Source organism: Hordeum vulgare, chromosome 2H (assembly GCF_904849725.1).
Source record: "Hordeum vulgare subsp. vulgare chromosome 2H, MorexV3_pseudomolecules_assembly, whole genome shotgun sequence".
In the NCBI taxonomy this organism is placed as follows: Eukaryota; Viridiplantae; Streptophyta; class Magnoliopsida; order Poales; family Poaceae; genus Hordeum; species Hordeum vulgare.
Window position 1 is genome coordinate 579083417 of NC_058519.1, and position 21547 is coordinate 579104963.

A 21547-nucleotide genomic window follows, 5' to 3' on the forward strand; every position below is an offset into this window, starting at 1 on the left:
AAGACATCTAAGAAAAGATATGACTACTCTTAAGAAAGTTAATGAGAACTATGGTGAGTATTGAGTAGGAATTTCATATCCCGTCAACCCAATATGCATAACTGCATAATGAGGCGGGTCTGTTTTCATGCATGATTACATATTGAGATGGCATGTTTATAAACTGAGAAACAAATATCTTAGTGAGATTCACTTATATATAGGATAGAGAACTATTATTGAAAGCACTATTACTAAAGCAATAGAGCTCAAACCAAATTATGTTTTTGTTATCTAAGTAAAATCTTACCTTTTATTATCTACGCAAGTTTAGCTTGTATATACTAGTGCTTTTATGGTCATTCCTACAAAGGATTCAGTTTTATTGTAAACTTTAATTTTTATTTAATTGTTTCATTTTTTTCTTGTACTCTTTCGTTGTTTAGAACTTTTATCAATTCTGGTTTCCTATAGCTGTTACGATTTTATTCTTCCACTTCTGTGAAGTTTTAATATGGTTTTATCTTTCACCTTTCCGAGTTACAAAGTTCAAAAAAGACGTTCCCATATGGTTCTTTGTGTTGGCTGGGTTGCCTTTGTATACTAAAAACCAATTTCCGTGGAGGCAATGGACTAAGTTTAAAGAATTTTGGAAAACTGGGGTTCAATTTACTTGATTTTGGAGGTGATGGATTTTGAATTATTTATTTTCGCTTCAAAGTAAGTCGATTAAGCTATGCATTATGGGCACACATTTAAGAGAAACCGATCTATTCCTTCCCCTCCCACAGGGGCAGCTAGGGCGAAGCTTCGTTACCTTCAGTCTTCGCCGGCGAACCCATGGATTCGTCTCCCCTCTAGCGGGGGGGGGGGGGGGGTATCTCGATGCCTAGTCCGGCTAGTAGTATTGGTTAGGTCTTTTTTAGTCCTCGCATCGCTTCGACTTGGAACTGGTTTTCCACGCTATGATCCTTCTCGAGTTCGACCGTTGGGACGGAGTCGACGAAGCTCCGACATAGATTTCTTGTCATCTCCTTGGAGCGATGAGGTTAGAGTTTTCAGACGTGCATGCAAGACGGCAAGTTTTGATGTTAGGCGCTTCATGTCAATTTGGAGGTACGATGGTGACTACTGCTGCCAGGTCGGCTCCAGTAAGGAGCGTTGAGGAACGACGATAAGGCTAGGCCGGCTTGCTCTGATGCTAGTAGTTGTTCGATGATCAAGGGACTTCTATATAGGCATAAATTTTATTATATTTAAGATCCTTCGTACTTCTCATCACAGGCGGAGCTCCCGTAGGGCGAGGTTGTGCACTCGCCCGACCTTGATTTCTTGTTTGAATTGTATATGTGTACACATGCAAAGCCTAGGAAAACTGATACTACTACGTTACGTGGTCTGTGGGAGAAAGAGGAAAGAAGAAAGAGGCTAAGAGGATGGCCTGGTTGCATCTGCATGTTGGGCAGCTTAATTTGATCCCGGACGGCTTGACGGCCGGTCATGAATTTTTAAATTTTTCTGCATTTTCATGTTCATGCTCTGAATTTGTTCGTTTTGAAAGAAAAAAAAATGTTCTAAATTTGTCCAACTCAACCAACTTGTCATATTTTTTCCTTAATCTTCAGCTAAAATGCATCAAATTTCTGTGTGCTTTAGAGTCCGTCCCACCTTAAATTATTTCCGTCCTCCGCCGCTGCTTCTCATGAACCTTTATAATCAAAACAATTTCGCAAAAAAGAGAACATGGGCATACCTTTTCCAAGGCCGTGACCGTGAAAAGAAAGTAAAGCTTAGATCATGATCCAAAATGTTCCCAGCTGACGAGCCATGGAAATAAACAGAAGACGATCCACGATCCACATGAAAAAACAACAAACACGAAGCTCCTAGAACGAATCTAAGCGTGACACCTGCAACGCTAGCTTTTACGCACGCCCCTCCCACCAATCAGCCAATCAGGCCGTCCTTCCACGACAAATCTCGAAAGCCAAAGCCAACCCTCCCAACACGACGCCGTCGCCTCCGCCCCACCCTTCAAATCCGCCGCTTTCCACGACACTTCACATGGGCGCAAACGCCCGGCCTCGTCAGCCCAACGCTACGCCGACAGGCCGCCACTCACTCCACGTAACCCCATCCACCACGTACCCAGTCTCTTTTGCACCCCGAACACACCCCGAGCCTGATTCATGGTGCGTCAGAAAAGAAAGCGCGCTCAAAAGCGAGCTTGATCATGGTGCCATGACGAGGCCCCTGCGCACATGCGGCGGGATCTGCAAGATTATCCAATTAGCTCCGTCGCCTTTTAGCTTGTGTATATAAGCGCTGTGCATACCGCTCTTGAGGTTTATCTGCACGCCGCTGAATGCTGCTCAGCTCACATCGAGTTCTTGAAGATACGTACGCTGCTATTCTTGAGAGCTAGCTAGCTAGAATTCGATGGGTGATCTGCAAATCGTGCTGGCAGGGGGGACGATCGAAGCGCAGCACGTGGAGATGAAGGTGCCGCTCTACTCCTACGGCTGCGAGAAGAAGATCAAGAAGGCGCTGTCGAATCTCAAAGGTACGTACGTACTTACGCATCATGTCATAGGACATTTCTACGGGAACCGCCGGGGCGATTCAGGTGGCCGTGCATGCATGAATGTTGACTGGCTTGCTACTTGCAGGGATTCACTCGGTTCAGGTGGATTACCACCAACAGAAGGTGACGGTGTGGGGGATATGCAACAGGAACGACGTGCTGGCGGCCGTCCGGCGGAAGCGGCGAGCGGCGCGGTTCTGGGGCGCCGACCAACCGGACCTGGCCGGCGAGGACGCTAGGTTGGGGGACGCCCCGAAGCACTACCTGCGGGCGTTCGCCGCGTACAGGACTAGGAAGTCGTGGAAGAAGCTCTTCCCCATGATCCGGCTGTAACAGCAGCAAGCGGCGAGCGTAATGCTTTGTTAGCGGGTGCTGCATGCATGCATGGGCCGCGTGCGTGTTGCATTGCAGGAATGGCCGGCAGTTGCAGTACCTTGATACAGTAGCGCATGATGTTACATATCGAATAAATGTGCTCTGTTTTGTCTTGAATTGGCAGATTGTTCGGCAATCTGTAGGTTGGCAAACCCCTGTGATGACATGGACCATTTCTACGAATTGGCAGAAGTTTTGGAATGTTAAAATGGCCTTCCACGTTATTTTTTTGCGGGGAAAAATGACCTTCCACGTTCACCTATGGATTAATCAAGGGACTGTCTATTTCACATCCGGATGAAATGTAATTAGCTTTCATCCGAAAGATGTATCCAATTACAGGTTGACACTTGTCCTCTATTCTGTCCCTGTCCTGCGTCGCTAAAGACATGTTGTCCCCGTCTCCCTGTCCACATAACGGGTCCACACCCGGTACTGCATGTCTACAAAAAAGATAGCAAACATAAAACATACAGACAAAAAAAACATGCATGACTGTAATTCCACTAAAAATTTACCGGAAATACAACAAAAATAACAAAAGATTTACACTAGAAAAGGAGACCGGACATTGGTGGAATTTCACACACAGGAAAAAAAAAGAAGCAACAATGATAACAGTACCACACTTCCAACTTTTTCCAGTCAACAAAAGTAGCTACTGTCGATGAGGGCAAAACTACCAAAGCTAACAACCACATCACATGGGAATAGCCTAGCTGGCAAGGAAAAATGAGGGCAGAAAGCTAATAAAAAGGGGTATCCACAAAACAGGACCACCACTCACCCCCCCCCCCACGTCCAAGAAGGGAAGAGGGATCCATGGAGGAGGAGGAACAGGGCCATGAAGGAGGAAGAATCACCTCCAGAGAAGACACCCCCTGCATGATTTGGAATACACAGGTGAGCACCCCCCTGCCCCCCTTCCCCCCTCATATGGATTCAACCCTTCCCATGATTCTTCAACCCTTCCTGAACCCTCAAGATCTCTACCCATACCTGATCTCTCTACAAGGATCATTTACATGATATGATGAGCACAACAACAGCAAACGTATGCAGAGGCTGCTTCTAGAAACAAAAAAAAACCATATGGGAATGAAAAACATGAACTAGTAGAAACCCTTGAAAAACAATTGATGTTGCAGAAGTTAATGGGAAGCCAATTAGTAACGGGATCCACCTTTTTCTACACAAATTCAGACTTAGGGATAACACTACTATGTAGTGCACATATTCCCCTGTCTCTCTGTTCAATTACTTACAAGATACAAAAGTTATTTACATGATCAAATTTGCTACTGCAATTGACAAAAATAGAGATTGTTTCACAAAATAAAAAAATAGGCTGACAGAAACATGATTATACTACTGCTACAATTGCTTAGCAAGCTACATAGAACACTACAAATCCACGTTAGATGGAAAAAAGGACACAAATGCTTTTCTATATTCTAGCAAATTACAAAAAACAAAAACAAACTAACAATGAGTGCAGGAGCCAACGAATGCATCAAATGGAACAGGAAGAAACATCAAAGGACGGTCGTTGTACCTTGAACACGACGAAATTGATTTCCTTGAGGTAAGGCTTCTAAAATAGCATAAACATGCCTGCAAAAAAGAAATTAGTACATCAAAAGCATGCATTCTCTAACTTGTTTTCATGAATGCAGAGTGGATCATGTTCTTATACAGAGCTTCTACATGGTGGGTCATTTTCTTACACTGAGCTTCTACATGCACAAATGTATCAAAGTATGACAAATAGCATGGAATGCGATAGAACTGACCTGGACAACAAATTCAACACACCAGAAGCAGGAGAAGATATCCATTCAGTAAGTACAAATGACCTTGCTACCGACTATATCTACACAAAAAAAGAAAAAATATAAAAACGTGTGTGGGTTTCTTGCAGGAACAAAATGAATCACCGGCAAATCGAGCAGGAGCAGAAAATCCATGGAATATCAGTCTATTTGACAGTATGGAGTTAGATAAGGTATATACCAAAAACTTACAGAACAAACAACAACCATCTACATTTTTCTATTGACGTATCTAAAATTGTGTTTACTTATATAAAATTGTGTTGCAGGTGAATGATGAGCAAAACTATCAACAACCATCTACATTTGCAAGAGAAGAACAACACTTGCCCAGCAAAGAATCAGAAGACACTCCAGCAAGTGAGAAACAGAAGGGCACACACAATTCAAGACAAGGACAAGAAGAAGAATTCCTAAATGAGGATGACATTCAGAACTTCTTAGAAAATGAAGAAGCATCAGCTAAGGAAGGAAACTTAAGGAATGTCGACAGTGTTACAAAACCCACAGTAGGAATGAGATTCAAGAGCAAGCAAGAAGGCCAGGAGTTCTTTAATTTCTACTCACATGTGGCCGGATTCTCTGTCACAACAGGCGCTGTAAAGAGGACTAGCAGTAACAAGAGGAACAATGAGATAACACAAATCACCATGAAATGCAACAAACATGGGAAAACAAAAGAGGTGGAGGCAGAAAGTGTAGTTCCAATCAGGAAAAGTACAGTAATAGCAAAGACGAACTGTAAAGTAGTTCTGGTACTATCAGGAAAAGAAGGAACTTGGGAAGTGACAAGAGTTAACTTGGATCACAACCATGAGCTAACACCAAACAACAGATTCTTCAAGTCACACAAGTATATGTCTGATGAAGAAAAATGCTTGATCAGGACTCTGAAAAGAACAAATCTAGAGACAAGGAGAATCGTGGCAGTCCTAGCATATCTCCGGGGAGGATTGACATTGCTGCCATACACAAAAAAACATGTAACGAACTATGCAGGCACAATCAACAGAGAAGTGACAAACACTGACATGATGGAAGTAGTTCGCATGTTCAACAAGAAACAAGTAGAGAGCCCTAGATTCTATTATTCATTTGAGTTGGATAAAGAAAACAAAGTGAGGAGCATCTTCTGGGCTGATGCAAAGTCAAGGCTAATGTACGACATATGTGGAGACTGCATCAGTTTCGACACTACATTCCTAACAAACAAGTACAATCTGCCCTTCGCACCATTTGTTGGAGTGTCACCACATGGAACCACCTATCTATTTGCTTGCGCATTCATAGTGGATGAGAAAGCAAACACCTTCACTTGGCTATTCAACCAATTCTTAACAGCAATGGGAGGAAAACATCCTATATCTATAATCACTGATCAAGACAAAGCAATGGATGCAGCAATCAAAAATGTATTTACAAAAGCAATACACAGAGTTTGCTTGTTCCACATAAAGAAGAAAGCAGAGGAGAAGGCAGGACCTTGTTTCCAAGCTAATGAAGGGTTGTATGAGGACTTCCACGACATTATAGACAACTCACTCACAATTGAAGAGTTCGAAACAAACTGGACAGAGATGATAGCTAAATATGAAGTTCAACATATCAAGTACTTCAATGATATGTGGGAAGCAAGACAAAAGTTTGTTCCTGTGTACTTCAAAGACAAGTTCTTTCCTTTCATTCAAACCACGGCGAGGAGCGAAGGAACAAATTCATTGTTCAAGAAAGGAGTCGGGGCAAAATTCAGTTACAAGTTTCCTAAGAGAGTATGACAGGATAATAAATGTGATCCAAGATAGGGAACAAGAGTGTGATCATTTATCAAGGAACAAGAAGGTTGCACTGAAGAAATTTTGGTCTAAGTATGGCATTGAAAGACAAGTGCATGAACTATACAACATAGGCATATTCAGGAAGTTCCAGAAAAAAAATGGAAGACACAACAAGGCTACATATAACAGAGCATGAGAAGGACAGGAGCTATCTTGTGTACCAAGCCGAGAACTATCCTTTGAAAGAGCGTCGGAAAAGACAATACCTAGTGCAAATGGACTTGAACTATGAAGAATACTCATGCATATTTTGTGGATTCCAGAAAGATGGGTTACTCTGCTCACACATACTGAAAGTGATGCTCCATTTGAATAGGGAAAAGATACGAGAGAAGTATATAATTGACAGGTGGAGGAAAAGTGACCAAAAGATACATTCAACTGATCCACCTCCAATTGTGGCTGAGAACTCGACACTAAGGTACAATGTTCTGCAGAGAAAACTAGTATATGTCTCATCGAATGCATCAAAGAAGAAAAGTTAATACGAGTACTTCCTAAGAGAAATAGACAGGATACAAAAGTGGTTGGAGGAGATGGATGAAGAATCAGAAAGTGACATGAATGTCCAGAGTGGATCTACTAGAACAGTGACAGCTGTAGCAACAAACATAGAAGCAGAAGAGACTACATCTAGGATGAACATACAAGACCCTGATGTTTCTGCTACAAAAGGCCGCCCTAGGATGCTAAGTATTAGAGAAGCTATCAAGCAGAACAAGTTCTACAAATGCAGCCATTGCCATTCTGACAGGCACACAATAAAGAATTGTACGAACTTGGATAAAGAGTACAATCTACAAAAGAGAAGGAGAGCAAAACAGTCAAACCCAAGGAATGTAAAGAAAGGTGATGAAATATACACTATTAAGAAAAAAAACACAAACTAAGAAAATATCAGATTACAACCTAACTCTTTGAACATACAAAAATTGCAGGACAGAAGACACAGAAGAAGCAGATGACTAGAGAAGAGAAAGTAACTGAAGGAAGATCAGGGATGCCCGATGAACCGTTCCAGCAATAGGGACAAAATCCTGTAGCTAGAGATGACCATTTGGAAGACAGAGACACCTAGGGGGCAAGAAGCTACTGGTACAAACACCAGCGAAAAAGAACTGATATATGGGCATAACTACTTTTGTATGAGATTGGGTACTGCCTATGTAACAAACTTTTCAGTTGTAGAGAAGTTTTTGTAAGAACTGATAAAATGTTAGTCACTACATGCTTGAGTATCTTTCTAATTTGAATGTCTAAAGAGTTTCTTAAACAATTTATCCTAGAGAATAATGTAGTGAACTGAAAGCAAGACATAAACCCCAATATATAAAAATGGTAAAATGGCAAGGTACAGAAAACAAAACTAACCTGTGATACGGAGTTTGATAAATAATTAGTAGACCGTCAAAAATTAGTACCTTAACCTGCACAAAAATAAAATAAAAAACACAACAAAATGTGGAGAAGGATAAGGTGAGATACAAGAAACAAAGATCATTAAGAAAAAAAGTGACACCTGGAACAGATTATTAAGATCAATAAGCAAGATAAAAAGCATACTACTAGTGTCCTGAAAATAAGTATAGATCATTAAGATCAATAAGCAAGATAAAAAAGCATACTACTAGTGTCCTGAAAATAAGTACCGCCGAGCAACACCAACATAGACATCGCAAAAAAAACCCAGCTTACAATCAAAATGGAACATAATATCACTACTAAAAACATAACACTACTATCCACAACAAATGCATGATAACTTTTCTTCAAACAACATGCTAATGAAAAAAAACTCAGCCACCACTCCAGGTATGACTACACGTGTCCTAAACATCAGTTGGCATTGTCTTCCAGCTATGACTACACGTGTCCTAAACATCAGTTGGCATTGTCTTCCTACAAAAAAATACAAAGAAAGCCAGATTAGTAAAAAGAAAAACTAAAAGTAAAAATGAGGAGACAAAAAAAACATGACAAGGAAAATAAAAACAAACGTGAAGAAAGAAATCAGTCACAAAAGATTTGTCGCATCTGTTCAAGGGGCTGAAGAACATCTCATTTGCATATCTGATCCTAAGATTTAAAATGTCTGCACTAGAGAAAAGGTTTGCCATTTGGGTTCTTGGTGTGAATATCTCCATAAACTTGAATGTGAAGACACCACAGTCATCGCTGAAAAAGAAAACAAAAAAAACAAATAAGAAGTAGACGCGTAGCTATCATAAATCCTATATAGAAAAACAAAACATTAAAAGCAAAAATAAAAAAATACCAATTATCTTGCTTAGGAACAGCTGGATATAGCACATCAAAGGATTCGAAAGCAATCCTTCTATTCATCATAGGAGTGACAAACTCATGCCAAAGACTAGTGAAATTATTAACCTGTGGTGGAACTAAAAAAATGAGGAAAACATACCAAAACCAAATAACTACAGAAAACAAACTTGCAGTTTAAAATGGAAAAAACTAATAAAACTTATAGCGAGAATCCACCAAGAATTACAGTGTAAACACAACAAGAATTAGACAGTAAAACATCTAACAAAAATTACAGTGAGCATCTACTAAGACTTACAGTGTAAATACCAAGAATTACAGTGTAAACATAACAAAAATTACACAGTAAAACATCTAACAAAAATTACAGTGAGCATCTACTAAAGACTTACAGTGTAAATACCAATAATTACAGTGTAAACACAACTAGAATTACACAGTAAAACAACTAACAAAAAATACAGTGAGCATCTACTAAGACTTACAGTGTAAAATACCAAGAATTACAGTGTAAAACACAACTAGAATTACACAACAAAACAACTAACAAAAAATACAGTGAGCATCTACTAAAGACTTACAGTGTTAATCCAGGAAGGCTTAAAAATAGAAAATTACACAGTAAAATACTACCTGGATTTACACATTAAAACAACTATCAAAAATACAGTGATGATATACTACAATTACTAACACTTGCAGTGTAAATCCAGATAGACTTAAAACAAAAAAATTACACAGTAAAAAACTACCTAGATTTACACAGTAAAACAAGTACCAAAAAATACAGTGAGGACCCACTAACAAAACCACTCACAAAAATACTATGTGCGTATTGAACCCAATGAAACTAACACTAAAAACAACAACAATTACACAACTAAAGCACTAACAAAAAAATACAAGAATTACAGTACTATTACAGTAGATCTACAGCGAAGGAACAAAAAATACAAGAATTACAGTACTATTACAGTAGAGTTACAGTATATTAAGAGACAAAGGTTGAAGAAAAATTACCATCTCATTGCGGATAGCTTTGTGATACATTGAGTTCTCTCCATACGCCGAATCAAGAAAGACAAAAGTTTTATCTCTCAAACAAACAACAAACGAGAACCAGTGTTTTTCGAGACCAATAGGGAAGTACAACTGAAATAAAAAAGATAAAAAAGCAAAAAAACAATGAGACACATTATTTAAAAAGCATGAACACAAACAAGAGATAACAAAAAGATATAACTTGCACTTACAAAGTTCGATCTCCACAGCAGATAAGCACTGCAAGCTCCCTCAAAAGCGTTACGAACAATTGCTGGATTCCTTGTGTCTGGATTATTGTTATTCAATATGCTCTCCTGCACCAATTCAGATAACTACTTTGTCACACCAATAAGAAAAAGAAAATACAATACAATACATATAGAAAAGAAAAAAAGAAATACATATAGAAAATGAGAAGGAATACAAGCTAGCATACCCCAACATAACTGAAGAAGAAATGTTTCTTCGATTTAGAAGGATGACACTTGTTGAAAAGATATCGACAGAAACATAGAAGCAAGAAGTTATCTATGTGGCCATTAGGGTAGAGGGAAGCAAGTGAGCGGTATGAACAGAATGCTCTATCATATCTAATAGCTTCATATCTGGTAGAAAGAAAATAAAAGAAACAATCAATCACAAAGGAAATAGAAGTAAATACACAAATCACAAACAGAACTAAGAAAAGGTACAAGGAAAAAAAAGAAATATCATACTTGCACAAAACATCATCTTTGCCAATCCGGTTCATTGCAAAATAATGCTTCCTTTCTTGCAAAGTGACAGGAAAACGATTCATCTACCGAACATAAGGATCTGAATTGAATCTAGCTGCTCCAACAATCCTTCGAGGAACATCCTGAATTGTTGATGTTGAACAATCAGAAACTTTAGAAGTGATTGATATATTATGCTGATGGGCTGCCTTTAACTTTGCAACACAATGAGGATCAGAGATGATAAGGACTTCAGGGTTATTTACAGCACCCTACAAAAAAAATTGGATTCTCAAGAAACAGTTATAATAATAACACTAGCAACTACACAATAATTACACTGAAGAGATAATGAAATTATAATAACTAAACTAATACACTGAAAAAACATTGATAACATACAACAACAAAAACTTGAACAAAAGAAAATGAAGGGAGATACACAGAAGAAACAAAAACAAACCAGAGAGAAGGAAGAAGACGATGCTAATTTGTTGAGCTGGTTATAAGCTTCATTCGTCTTCTTTGTGAAATTAACACACCGATCAGAAAATATGGAGGTGCCAACTATTTGAACATCATCAATACCAACTACCTGCAGGAAAAACAAATAAGGAACAAAACACCAAATAAGAACAAAAATAAAAAAGAAAATAACAATGAAAATACAGAACAAGTACAATTACATCATCTCTCCCATTGAAGAACTCATTTAATGCTTCTGGAGAGGTGAGGTCAACATGATTTTTATTTGATGATTGAGCTGGGTTTGAATTGTTGGAAGGAGTAAGTGCTACCATAAGCACACGGTCCTGACAAAAATAAAAACTAATAAAATAACTGAAGACATATAACAAAGACAAAAAACATACAAGGAATTGCAAAAAGAAACTAAAAGCAAGAAGCACATAAAAATAACCTGTTCAAAAGGAGTCTTGGGAGAGTGAACACTGAACTCTGTCGATCTGTATGCAACACGAAATGAATAGAACATAACAGTTAACATAACAAACAACAGAAATGCACTAAAAACAAAAGAATACAAAAAAACAAGAAAACCCAACATCATCAATAAATCGTTGGGATAGCCTGACTGGAAGAAGAGGTGAGTGGTTTCTTGTATGTGGATGAAATTCAAAATCTACACCAGCTGAACGAAAGATCTGATCTACCTTCTTGACACAATGGTCATCCTTTGATGCACAATCAGACTTGAAGCGATGCATGGAAGGTCTAACATTAGAAATCAAGCCAACATTAGGCTTGCACCTTTTCAAAGGGCTACCTGGAAACAGGCACAACAAATGAACAAAAATCACTTGAGAACATAAAAAAACGAAAGAAAACAAGAAAAAGAATACAACTACGCAACTAATATGAGAGAAAAAACAGAAAAAAACAACCTGAAGGAACACTAGTGGGCATTGCAACATGCATGGCAAACAATGAGGTTGTAGGAGACGAACCTAACAATGAAAATCAATAAAAGGTTACCGGAAGAAGAAATAAAAATACGGAACTAACAAGGACAACATAGCATAATTGACAGAAAAAGGAAAATACCTTCAGAAACAGGAACATAAACAGGAGCAGGAGGAACAATACTAGGAGGAGCAGCAAAGGTACCCAAAGGAGGAATACTTAGATTTGTCTTTGCACAATCGTCGGACATAACAATTCTGGCAAGTTTGCTAACTGATGGGTCATCTGAAGCTTTTTGGTAGATTGAATAGGAACAGACTTGCAACCTACATAGGTAAACCAAAAAATGCCATCAAACTAGTAGAAAAGAACAAAAAATGCCAAAAAGCTACACACAAAAAACCAACAAAAAAACCGACCTGGCAAATTATCAGAGCCACTATTTTTAAAAGTAGGAGAATCTGCTTTACTACCAAGAGGATATTCAGCACATGAACGAACAGGGGATTTAAATTTAGAATCCCCAATCAAACCAAGTACATTAAGCACAAGCGACTCCGACCAATCTTGAAAATTTATTGGCTTATCAGCATTAGATTTCTGAACAAGGTCAATGATCTGCTTCACAACCTACAAAAAAGAAAAAAAACAACTAAAATCATTAGCGCATAAAAATGACACAAATAAAAACAAGACACAATAAATAAACAAATAAGAGAGAAAAATACAAGAAAGACCAAAACAACACTAACCTCAATACCGAGACAAGAAGCATAAGCTGATTCAACTTTAGATGCAAATGACACATTTGAACCGGCTGGAGCATTAACTTCTGAAGTTGTTGTATTGTTTGCAAAAGGAATTTTTGATGTAGCTACATCACGACCTCTTGAGCATGAAAACTTCTCACAAGACTTCTGAGCCAAAACAAAAGGAGAAAATACATAAAGATCTAACATAAAAACAAAAACTAACAATAAAATGGAACAAAATGAAAAGAAAACATACAAAGAAAACTTACTGGAGCGTACAAAGACGGGGACAAACGCTTCAATGGCCTCTTACCATAAGAACGACTATTGCACTTATCCAGGTTTGAGAAGTGCTTAACTTTATTTCCTCTCCAAACTAGAATCCTAGGCTTTATGTCGGGGAGTGCATTAAGGCCAAAATGCACATTGTCAAGATATGAAACCTAGCAGAAGCATGAAAAAAGAAAAAGGCAAATTTAAAAAAATACCAAAAATAAATCAAGCACACTAAAAAAACAAAAAAATATATGACAAAACTCCATGCAAACGCGTAGTGACAGCCGCCAAATGTGACTGATCTCTTAGAAGCAACCTTTGTAGAGTCCTTGAACTTCTTAATACTGGTAAGGAGACACTCATAGACAAACCTAGATAAGTCATAGCTCATGACAGAACTACAATCTCTGAATATGTGGAGGTATTTTGGGCTGGGAGACAGGCTTGAATTTGGACACAAGAAAGTGGAGAAAGCAACACACATGGAGGAGGTGAAAATGTCTTCATCTGTCATTTCTTCAGTCGTTGACTTAAGTTTATTTGCGAAGAATGAAACTGGTGGGATACTAGTGACATTGAAGTGAGACAAAATAAACTCACGACCAGCTTCGGCATCAAAAAAAATGGGCTCACCGTCCACAGGAAGATCTAAGATGTCATGGATAACATATTTGGTAACAGGAATAAACTTTTTCCTAACTTGAATCTCAGAAGCATGGACATCAAACTTAGAAGCAAGCCATTTGAGAAATCTGAGAGGGACCTCAGACCTCACAAACTTGAGAAGGCAAGCAGCCCCATAACTCTGAATTACACTTACTTGCCTAGGAGACAAGCTAGCAATACAGGAAGAAAAAAGCTTGCCAGAATAAATAGTCAAGGTGGATGCTGAAGGAAAATCTGATGATCTCTTAAATTTCTACAAAAATAGAAAACATAAAAAAACAGAAAGAAGAAAAAAAACTGCAAAAACAACAAAAGATACCGAAAGGGAAAAGAGAAACAAAACTACAATACCACATTACGAGCTGCTGCACATGAAAGCTTCCATTTTAAACGATTAACTTTCTGCAATAAAGACAGAAAAAAAGTTAATTCTACAAAAAATCAATCTGGAAAAATAGATTGGATAAAAAAAACATAAATACAGCAAACCACATATATGGGTCACATACAAATCATACAAAGCTTTATCAAACTTAGCATCATCCATATCGCCATCGTGCATAAACACAATAAAGAAAACAGAGTGAATAAAGAACTGGGACAAAAAATAGAGCAACCCACAAAAGCAATACACAAAAAACGAAAAAGAGGATAAACACAAACAAAAAAACGAAAACATACCTCTGAAAATGGGTAATCATCGTCCTCAGCAAAGTCATTTGGCACAACCAACAGGAATGCCCTTACCGAAACACTTCGTGAGTCTACCCATATATTTGACTATTTCCTAAATATTTAAAGTAGCATAAAATAAAACATAACGATAAGTAAGGCAAGAAGAATAAACATTACACAAAAATATCATATAATACAGAAGATATCTGATTATCTACAAATATCTTATACACAAGAATAAACATTGGATTACACAAAAAAATAATGATGATCCTGATGAAAATAAATTACAAAAATAAATTGCATCTCTATTGAAGAACTAAAAAAATAATAACACTACAAAATCAACAAGAATGACAAAATAATAACACTACATCAGGAATATGAAACACCCTGCAAAAAAATCAACAAGCATGACAACACAAATTTTTTCGATACGAGTAGAAGCATGGCAGTGTGGTTGTGATCACTAATAGAAGCATTGCAGTGCTGCTAGATCAAGTAGTAACAAGGATGGTCATGCTATAACTGCTGAGAATGTAATACAAAAACACAAATATACAATGGAAACCAACTCAGATTTACAGTGGTCATGCTAGAACAGCTACAAATATAAAAACCACTTACGATATCAGTGGAACTGGATTTGCACTGTAAAATCATACTGGAAATTCAGCAAAATACACTAAGAATTACACTGCAATAACCTACAAAAAATTACAGTAAAAAGCCCTAAGAAATTATAAGAACATAAACTACTAAAATACAAAGAAAGAGCACTTAGCACCCCCCTTAACATCAAAAACACAAAAACACTACAAAAAACTAGCTACCTCCAGCAAATAACACCTAATAGCACTTGATATACGCGGGAATAACACTAACTATAAACAACAAACAACAACCAAACGAGAAGACACTCAACTCTAGTTTGTTTGCTGACCATGATACATCAAAACATCACAGGGGTAACAACTATAAATAAAGGCTGCTAGTACAGACCACTAAATATGACTTACAAGATGAAGACGCTCGTTCTGCTACTCATTTGCGACAAGGACCAGTTGGGCAGCTTGGAGCAATATACTAAATGGACAGTCTAAAACCACTAGGAACAAATACAGTGTAAAACAATAGTGAAATACAGTGAAAAAACACTAGGGATTACAGTGTAAAAGCGAGTGACGTTTACAGTGTAAATCCATAGTGAGCGACAGTGTAAAAACAATAGGAATTACAATGTAAATCGAGTGAGATTTACAGTGTAAATCCATAGTGAATGACACTAAAATTACAGTGTGAAATCCCTGAGATACACTGCAAATCCACTAGAAATTACTGTGCAAATCCATCGCAAAATTACAGTGAAAAAACACTAAGAATTACAGTGTAAATCAAATGAGATTTACGGTGTAAATCCATAGTGAATAACACTAAAATTACAGAACAAAATCCCTGAAATACACTGCAAATCCAATAGAAAGTACAGTGTAAATCCATCGCGAAATGACAGTGTAAATAGACACGGAGTTACATTGAGAAGAGAGTGAAATTTACAATGTAAATCCAAAGTGAATGACACTAGAATACAGTGCAAAGTCCATGAGAAATATACACTACAAATCCATAGCAAAAATACATAGTAAGATACAGTGAATATAGACTAGGAGTTACAGTCTAAATCCTAACAAAAGCCACATAACTACAATGATAGCAAATAGCACAAGACAACATAAATCCACTAAACAGCGAAAAATACACTACATAACCATCGCAAACATATAGAGAAAAAATCAACAAGGAGATACACAACAAATCGACTACGAGATACAGTCTAAATCCTAGCAAATATCACATAGCTACATTGATGGCACAAGGATGTACGTTGTGGATAGCACATGGCAGCAAAAATGCACTAAACATTAAAAAAACATTAATCAGATTTACAGACCACAAAAGAACTTGGAGACTTGAACAGGAAACAGAACCAGACCACATCCATCCGTGAATCCACAGCATACAGACAGAATCAGATCAGGCACAACCCTAGGAGAACCCAACACGCACAAATAAGAGAAACCTACATGCACACCACAAGGATAGATCACTATGTTGGAAATATGCCCTAGAGGCAATAATAAATTAGTTATTATTATATTTCTTTGTTCATGATAATCGTTTATTATCCATGCTATAATTGTATTGATTGGAAACACACTGCATGTGTGGATACATAGACAAAACACTGTCCCTAGTAAGCCTCTAGTTGACTAGCTCGTTGATCAAAGATGGTCAAGGTTTCCTGACCATAGGCAAGTGTTGTCACTTGTTAACGGGATCACATCATTAGGAGAATCATGTGATGGACTAGACCCAAACTAATAGACGTAGCATGTTGATCATGTCATTTTGTTGCTACTGTTTTCTGCGTGTCAAGTATTTGTTCCTATGACCATGAGATCATATAACTCACTGACACCGGAGGAATGCTTTGTGTGTATCAAACATCGCAACGTAACTGGGTGACTATAAAGATGCTCTACAGGTATCTCCGAAGGTGTTCGTTGAGTTAGTATGGATCGAGACTGGGATTTGTCAATCCGTGTGACGGAGAGGTATCTCGGGGCCCACTCGGTAATACAACATCACACACAAGCCTTGCAAGCAATGTGACTTAGTGTAAGTTGCGGGATCTTGTATTACGGAACGAGTAAAGAGACTTGCCGGTAAACGAGATTGAAATAGGTATGCGGATACTGACGATCGAATCTCGGGCAAGTAACATACCGAAGGACGAAGGGAATGACATACGGGATTATATGAATCCTTGGCACTGAGGTTCAAACGATAAGATCTTCGTAGAATATGTGGGATCCAATATGGGCATCCAGGTCCCGCTATTGGATATTGACCGAGGAGTCACTCAGGTCATGTCTGCATAGTTCTCGAACCCGCAGGGTTCGCACACTTAAGGTTCGACGTTGTTTTATGCGTATTTGACTTATATGGTTGGTTACCGAATGTTGTTTGGAGTCCCGGATGAGATCACGGACGTCACGAGGGTTTTCGGAATGGTCCGGAAACGAAGATTGATATATAGGATGACCTCATTTGGTTACCGGAAGGTTTTCGTGCATTACCGGAAAAGTTTCGGGCTCATCGGTAGTGTACCGGGAGTGCCGGGAGGGGTGACGGGGACCATCGAGAGGGGTGTCACGCCCCAAGGGGTCTCATGGGCTATGGGAAGAGATAAACCAGCCCCTAGTGGGGTGGAATAAGTTCCCACTAAGGCCCATAAAGTTTGAGAAGGAAAAAACACAAGTTGGAAAGAGTTTCCAAGTGGGAAGGTGGAATCCTACTCCAAGTAGGATTGGAATAGGACTCCTCCACCTCCAATTTCGGCCAAACCTTTAGGTTTTGAGGCTGCCTCCTCCCCTCCCTCCCTCCTATATATAGTGGGGTTTTAGCGCTGATTTGAGACAACTTTTGCCACGGCAGCCCGACCACATACCTCCACGGTTTTTCATCTAGATCCCGTCCGTTCGGCACTAGATCAGAGCGGATCGTGGGACGGATCGCGGGACGGTTCGTGGGACGGTTCGCGGGGCGGATCGAGGGACGTGAGGACGTTCCACTACATCAACCGCGTTTCTTAACGCTTCTGCTGTGCGATCTACAAGGGTACGTAGATCGGAAATCCCCTCTGGTAGATGGACATCACCATGATAGGTCTTCGTCCGCCTAGGAAAATTTTTGTTTCCCATGCGACGTTCACCAACAGTGGCATCATGAGCTAGGTTCATGCGTAGATGTCTTCTCGAGTAGAACACAAAAGTTTTTGTGGGCGGTGATGTGCGTTTTGCTGCCCTCCTTAGTCTTTTCTTGATTCCGCGGTATTGTTGGATTGAAGCGGCTTGGACCGACATTACTCGTACGCTTACGAGAGACTGGTTTCATCGCTACGAGTAACCCCCTTGCTCAAAGATGACTGGCAAGTGTCGGTTTCTCCAACTTTAGTTGAATCGGATTTGACCGAGGAGGTCCTTGTATAAGGTTAAATAGCAATTTATATATCTCCGTTGTGGTGTTTGCATAAGTAAGATGCGATCCTACTAGATACCCATGGTCACCACGTAAAACATGCAACAACAAAATTACAGGACATCTAACTTGGTTTTGCAGGGTATGCTTGTGATGTGATATGGCCAACGATGTGATGTGATATATTGGATGTATGATATGATCATGTTGTAATAGATAATATCGACTTGCACGTCGATGGTACAGCAACCGGCAGGAGCCATAGGGTTGTCTTTAAACTAACATTTGTGCTTGCAGATGCGTTTACTATATTGCTAGGACGTAGCTTTAGTAGTAATAGCATGAGTAGCACGACAACCCCGATGGTGACACGTTGATGGAGATCATGATGATGAAGATCATGGTGTGACGCCGGTGACAAGAAGATCGTGCTGGTGCTTTGGTCATGGAGATCAAGAAGCACATGATGATGGCCATATCATGTCACTTATGAATTGCATGTGATGTTAATCCTTTATGCACCTTATCTTGCTTAGAACGACGGTAGCATTATGAGGTGATCTCTCACTAAAATTTCAAGACGAAATTGTGTTCTCCCCGACTGTGCACCGTTGCTACAGTTCATCGTTTCGAGACACCACGTGATGATCGGGTGTGATAGACTCAACGTTCACATACAACGGGTGCAAAATAGTTGCACACGCGGAACACTCGGGTTAAGCTTGACGAGCCTAGCATGTGCAGACATGGCCTCGGAACACATGAGACCGAAAGGTCGAGCATGAATCGTATAGTAGATATGATTAGAATAGAGATGCTTACCAGTGAAACTATTCTCGACTCACGTGATGATCCGACTTGAGATAGTGGATTTGGATCATGTACCACTCAAATGACTAGAGAGTTGTACTTTTTGAGTGGGAGTTCTTAAGTAATATGATTAATTGAACTAATTGTCATGAACATAGTCTAATGGTTTTTGCGAATTACGATGTAGCTTGAGCTATAGCTCTACTGTTTTTATATGTTCCTAGAGAAAATTTAGTTGAAAGTTGATAGTAGCAAACTTTGCAGAGGATTGTCCTCGTTGCTGCGCAGAAGGCTTATGTCCTTAATGCACCACTCAGTGTGCTGCACCTCGAGCGTTGTCTGTGGATGTTGTGAACATCCGACATACACGTTTCTAATGACTACACGATAGTTCAGTGCAAAATACTTAATGACTTAGAAGCAAGGCGCCGAAGACGTTTTGAAACGTCACGGAACATAAGTGATGTTCTAAAGAGATGAAATTGTGATTTCATGCTTGTGCCCTTGTTAAGAGGTACGAGACCTCCGACAAGATTCTTTGTCCACAAAGTAAAGGAGAAAAGCTCAATCGTTGAGCATGTGCTCAGATTGTCCGAGTACGACAATCGCTTGAATCAAGTGGGAGTTAATCTTCCAGATGAGATAGTGATGGTTCTCCAAAGTCACTGCCACCAAGCTGTGAGAGCTTCGTGATGAACAATAACATATCAAGGATAGATACAATGATCCTTGAGCAATTCGCGATGTTTGACACTACGAAAGTAGAAATCAAGAAGGAGCATCAATAGTTGATGGTTAGTAAAACCACTAAGTTTCAAGAAAGGCAAGGGCTAGAAGGGATACTTCGTGAAACGGCAAAACAATTGTTGCACTAATGAAGAGACCCAAGATTAAACCCAAACCCGACACTAATTGCTTCTGTAATGAGGGGAACAGTCACTGAGGTGGAGCAACTCTAGATACTTGGTAGATAAGAAGGCTGGCAAAAGTCGAAAGAAGTATATTTGATATACATGATGTTGATGTGTACTTTACTAGTACTCCTAGTAGCACGAGGGTATTGGATACTGGTTTGGTTGCTAAGTGATTAGTAACACGAAATGAAAGCTACTGCATAAACGGAGACTAGCTAAAGGCGAGGTGACGATACGTGTTGGAAGTGTTTCCAAGGTTGATATGATCAAATGTCGCACGCTCCCTCTACCATCGGATTGGTGTTAAACCTAAATAATTGTTATTGGTGCTTGCGTTAAGCATGAACATGATTGGATCGTGTTTATTGCAATACGATTATTCATTTAAAGAGAATAATGGTTACTCTATTTGCTTGAATAATCACCTTCAATGGTTTATTGAATCTCGATTGTAGTGTTACACATGTTCATGATATTGGTGCCAAAAGATACGAGGTAATGATGATAGTACCACTTACTTGTGGCACTGCCGCTTGAATCATGTTGGTATAAATTGCATGAAGAGGCTCCATGCTGATGGATCTTTATACTCACTTGATTTTGAATCACTAGTGACATGCAAATCACACCACATGAGCAAGGCCTTGTTTTCATTGAGATGAAACAAGATAGTAACTTGTTGGAAGTGATACATTTTGATGTATGCAGTCCAAGGGTGCTGAGGCACGCAGTGGATGTCATTATGTTCTTACTTCAATGACGATTTGAGTAGATACAAGAGTATTTACTTAATGAATCACAAGTCTGAAATATTGAAAAGTTAAATTCTGTTTCGGAGTGAAGTTCGTCGTAACAAGAGGATAAACTTTCTACGATATGATCATAGAAATGAATATCTGAGTTACGAGTTTTGGTACACAGTTAAGACAATGTGGAGATTGTTTTGCAGTTCATGCCACCTGGAACATCATAGTGTGATGATGTGTCTGAACGTCATAGCCACGCACTATTTGGTATGGTGCATGCTATGATGTCTCTTATCGAATTACCACCATCGTTTATGGGTTATGCATTAGAGACAACCGCATTCACTTTAAATAGGGCACCGCGTATTTCCGTTGAGATGACACAGTATAGACTGAGGTTTAGAGAAATCTAAACTGTCGTTTCTTGAAAGTTTGGGGCTTCGACACTTATGTGAAAAAGTTTCAGTCTGATAAGCTCGAACCCAAAGCGGATAAATGCATCTTCATAGGATATCCAAAACAGTTGGGTACATCTCCTATCTCAGATCCGAAAGCAAAGTGTTTGTTTCTAGAAACGGATCCTTTCTCGAGGAAAGG

At 39.0% G+C, this 21547-nt stretch overlaps 1 protein-coding gene across 1 annotated transcript; it reads left to right on the forward strand.

Annotated features, from left to right (window-relative positions):
- The first annotated feature begins 2257 nt into the window (after positions 1–2257).
- On the forward strand, positions 2258–3055 carry LOC123430615 (heavy metal-associated isoprenylated plant protein 28). Its single transcript, XM_045114466.1, has 2 exons — positions 2258–2542; positions 2649–3055. Exons 1-2 carry the CDS (start codon positions 2419–2421, stop codon positions 2894–2896), a joined length of 372 nt encoding a protein of 123 aa, XP_044970401.1. The 5' UTR covers positions 2258–2418; the 3' UTR covers positions 2897–3055.
- The last annotated feature ends 18492 nt before the right edge of the window (positions 3056–21547 follow it).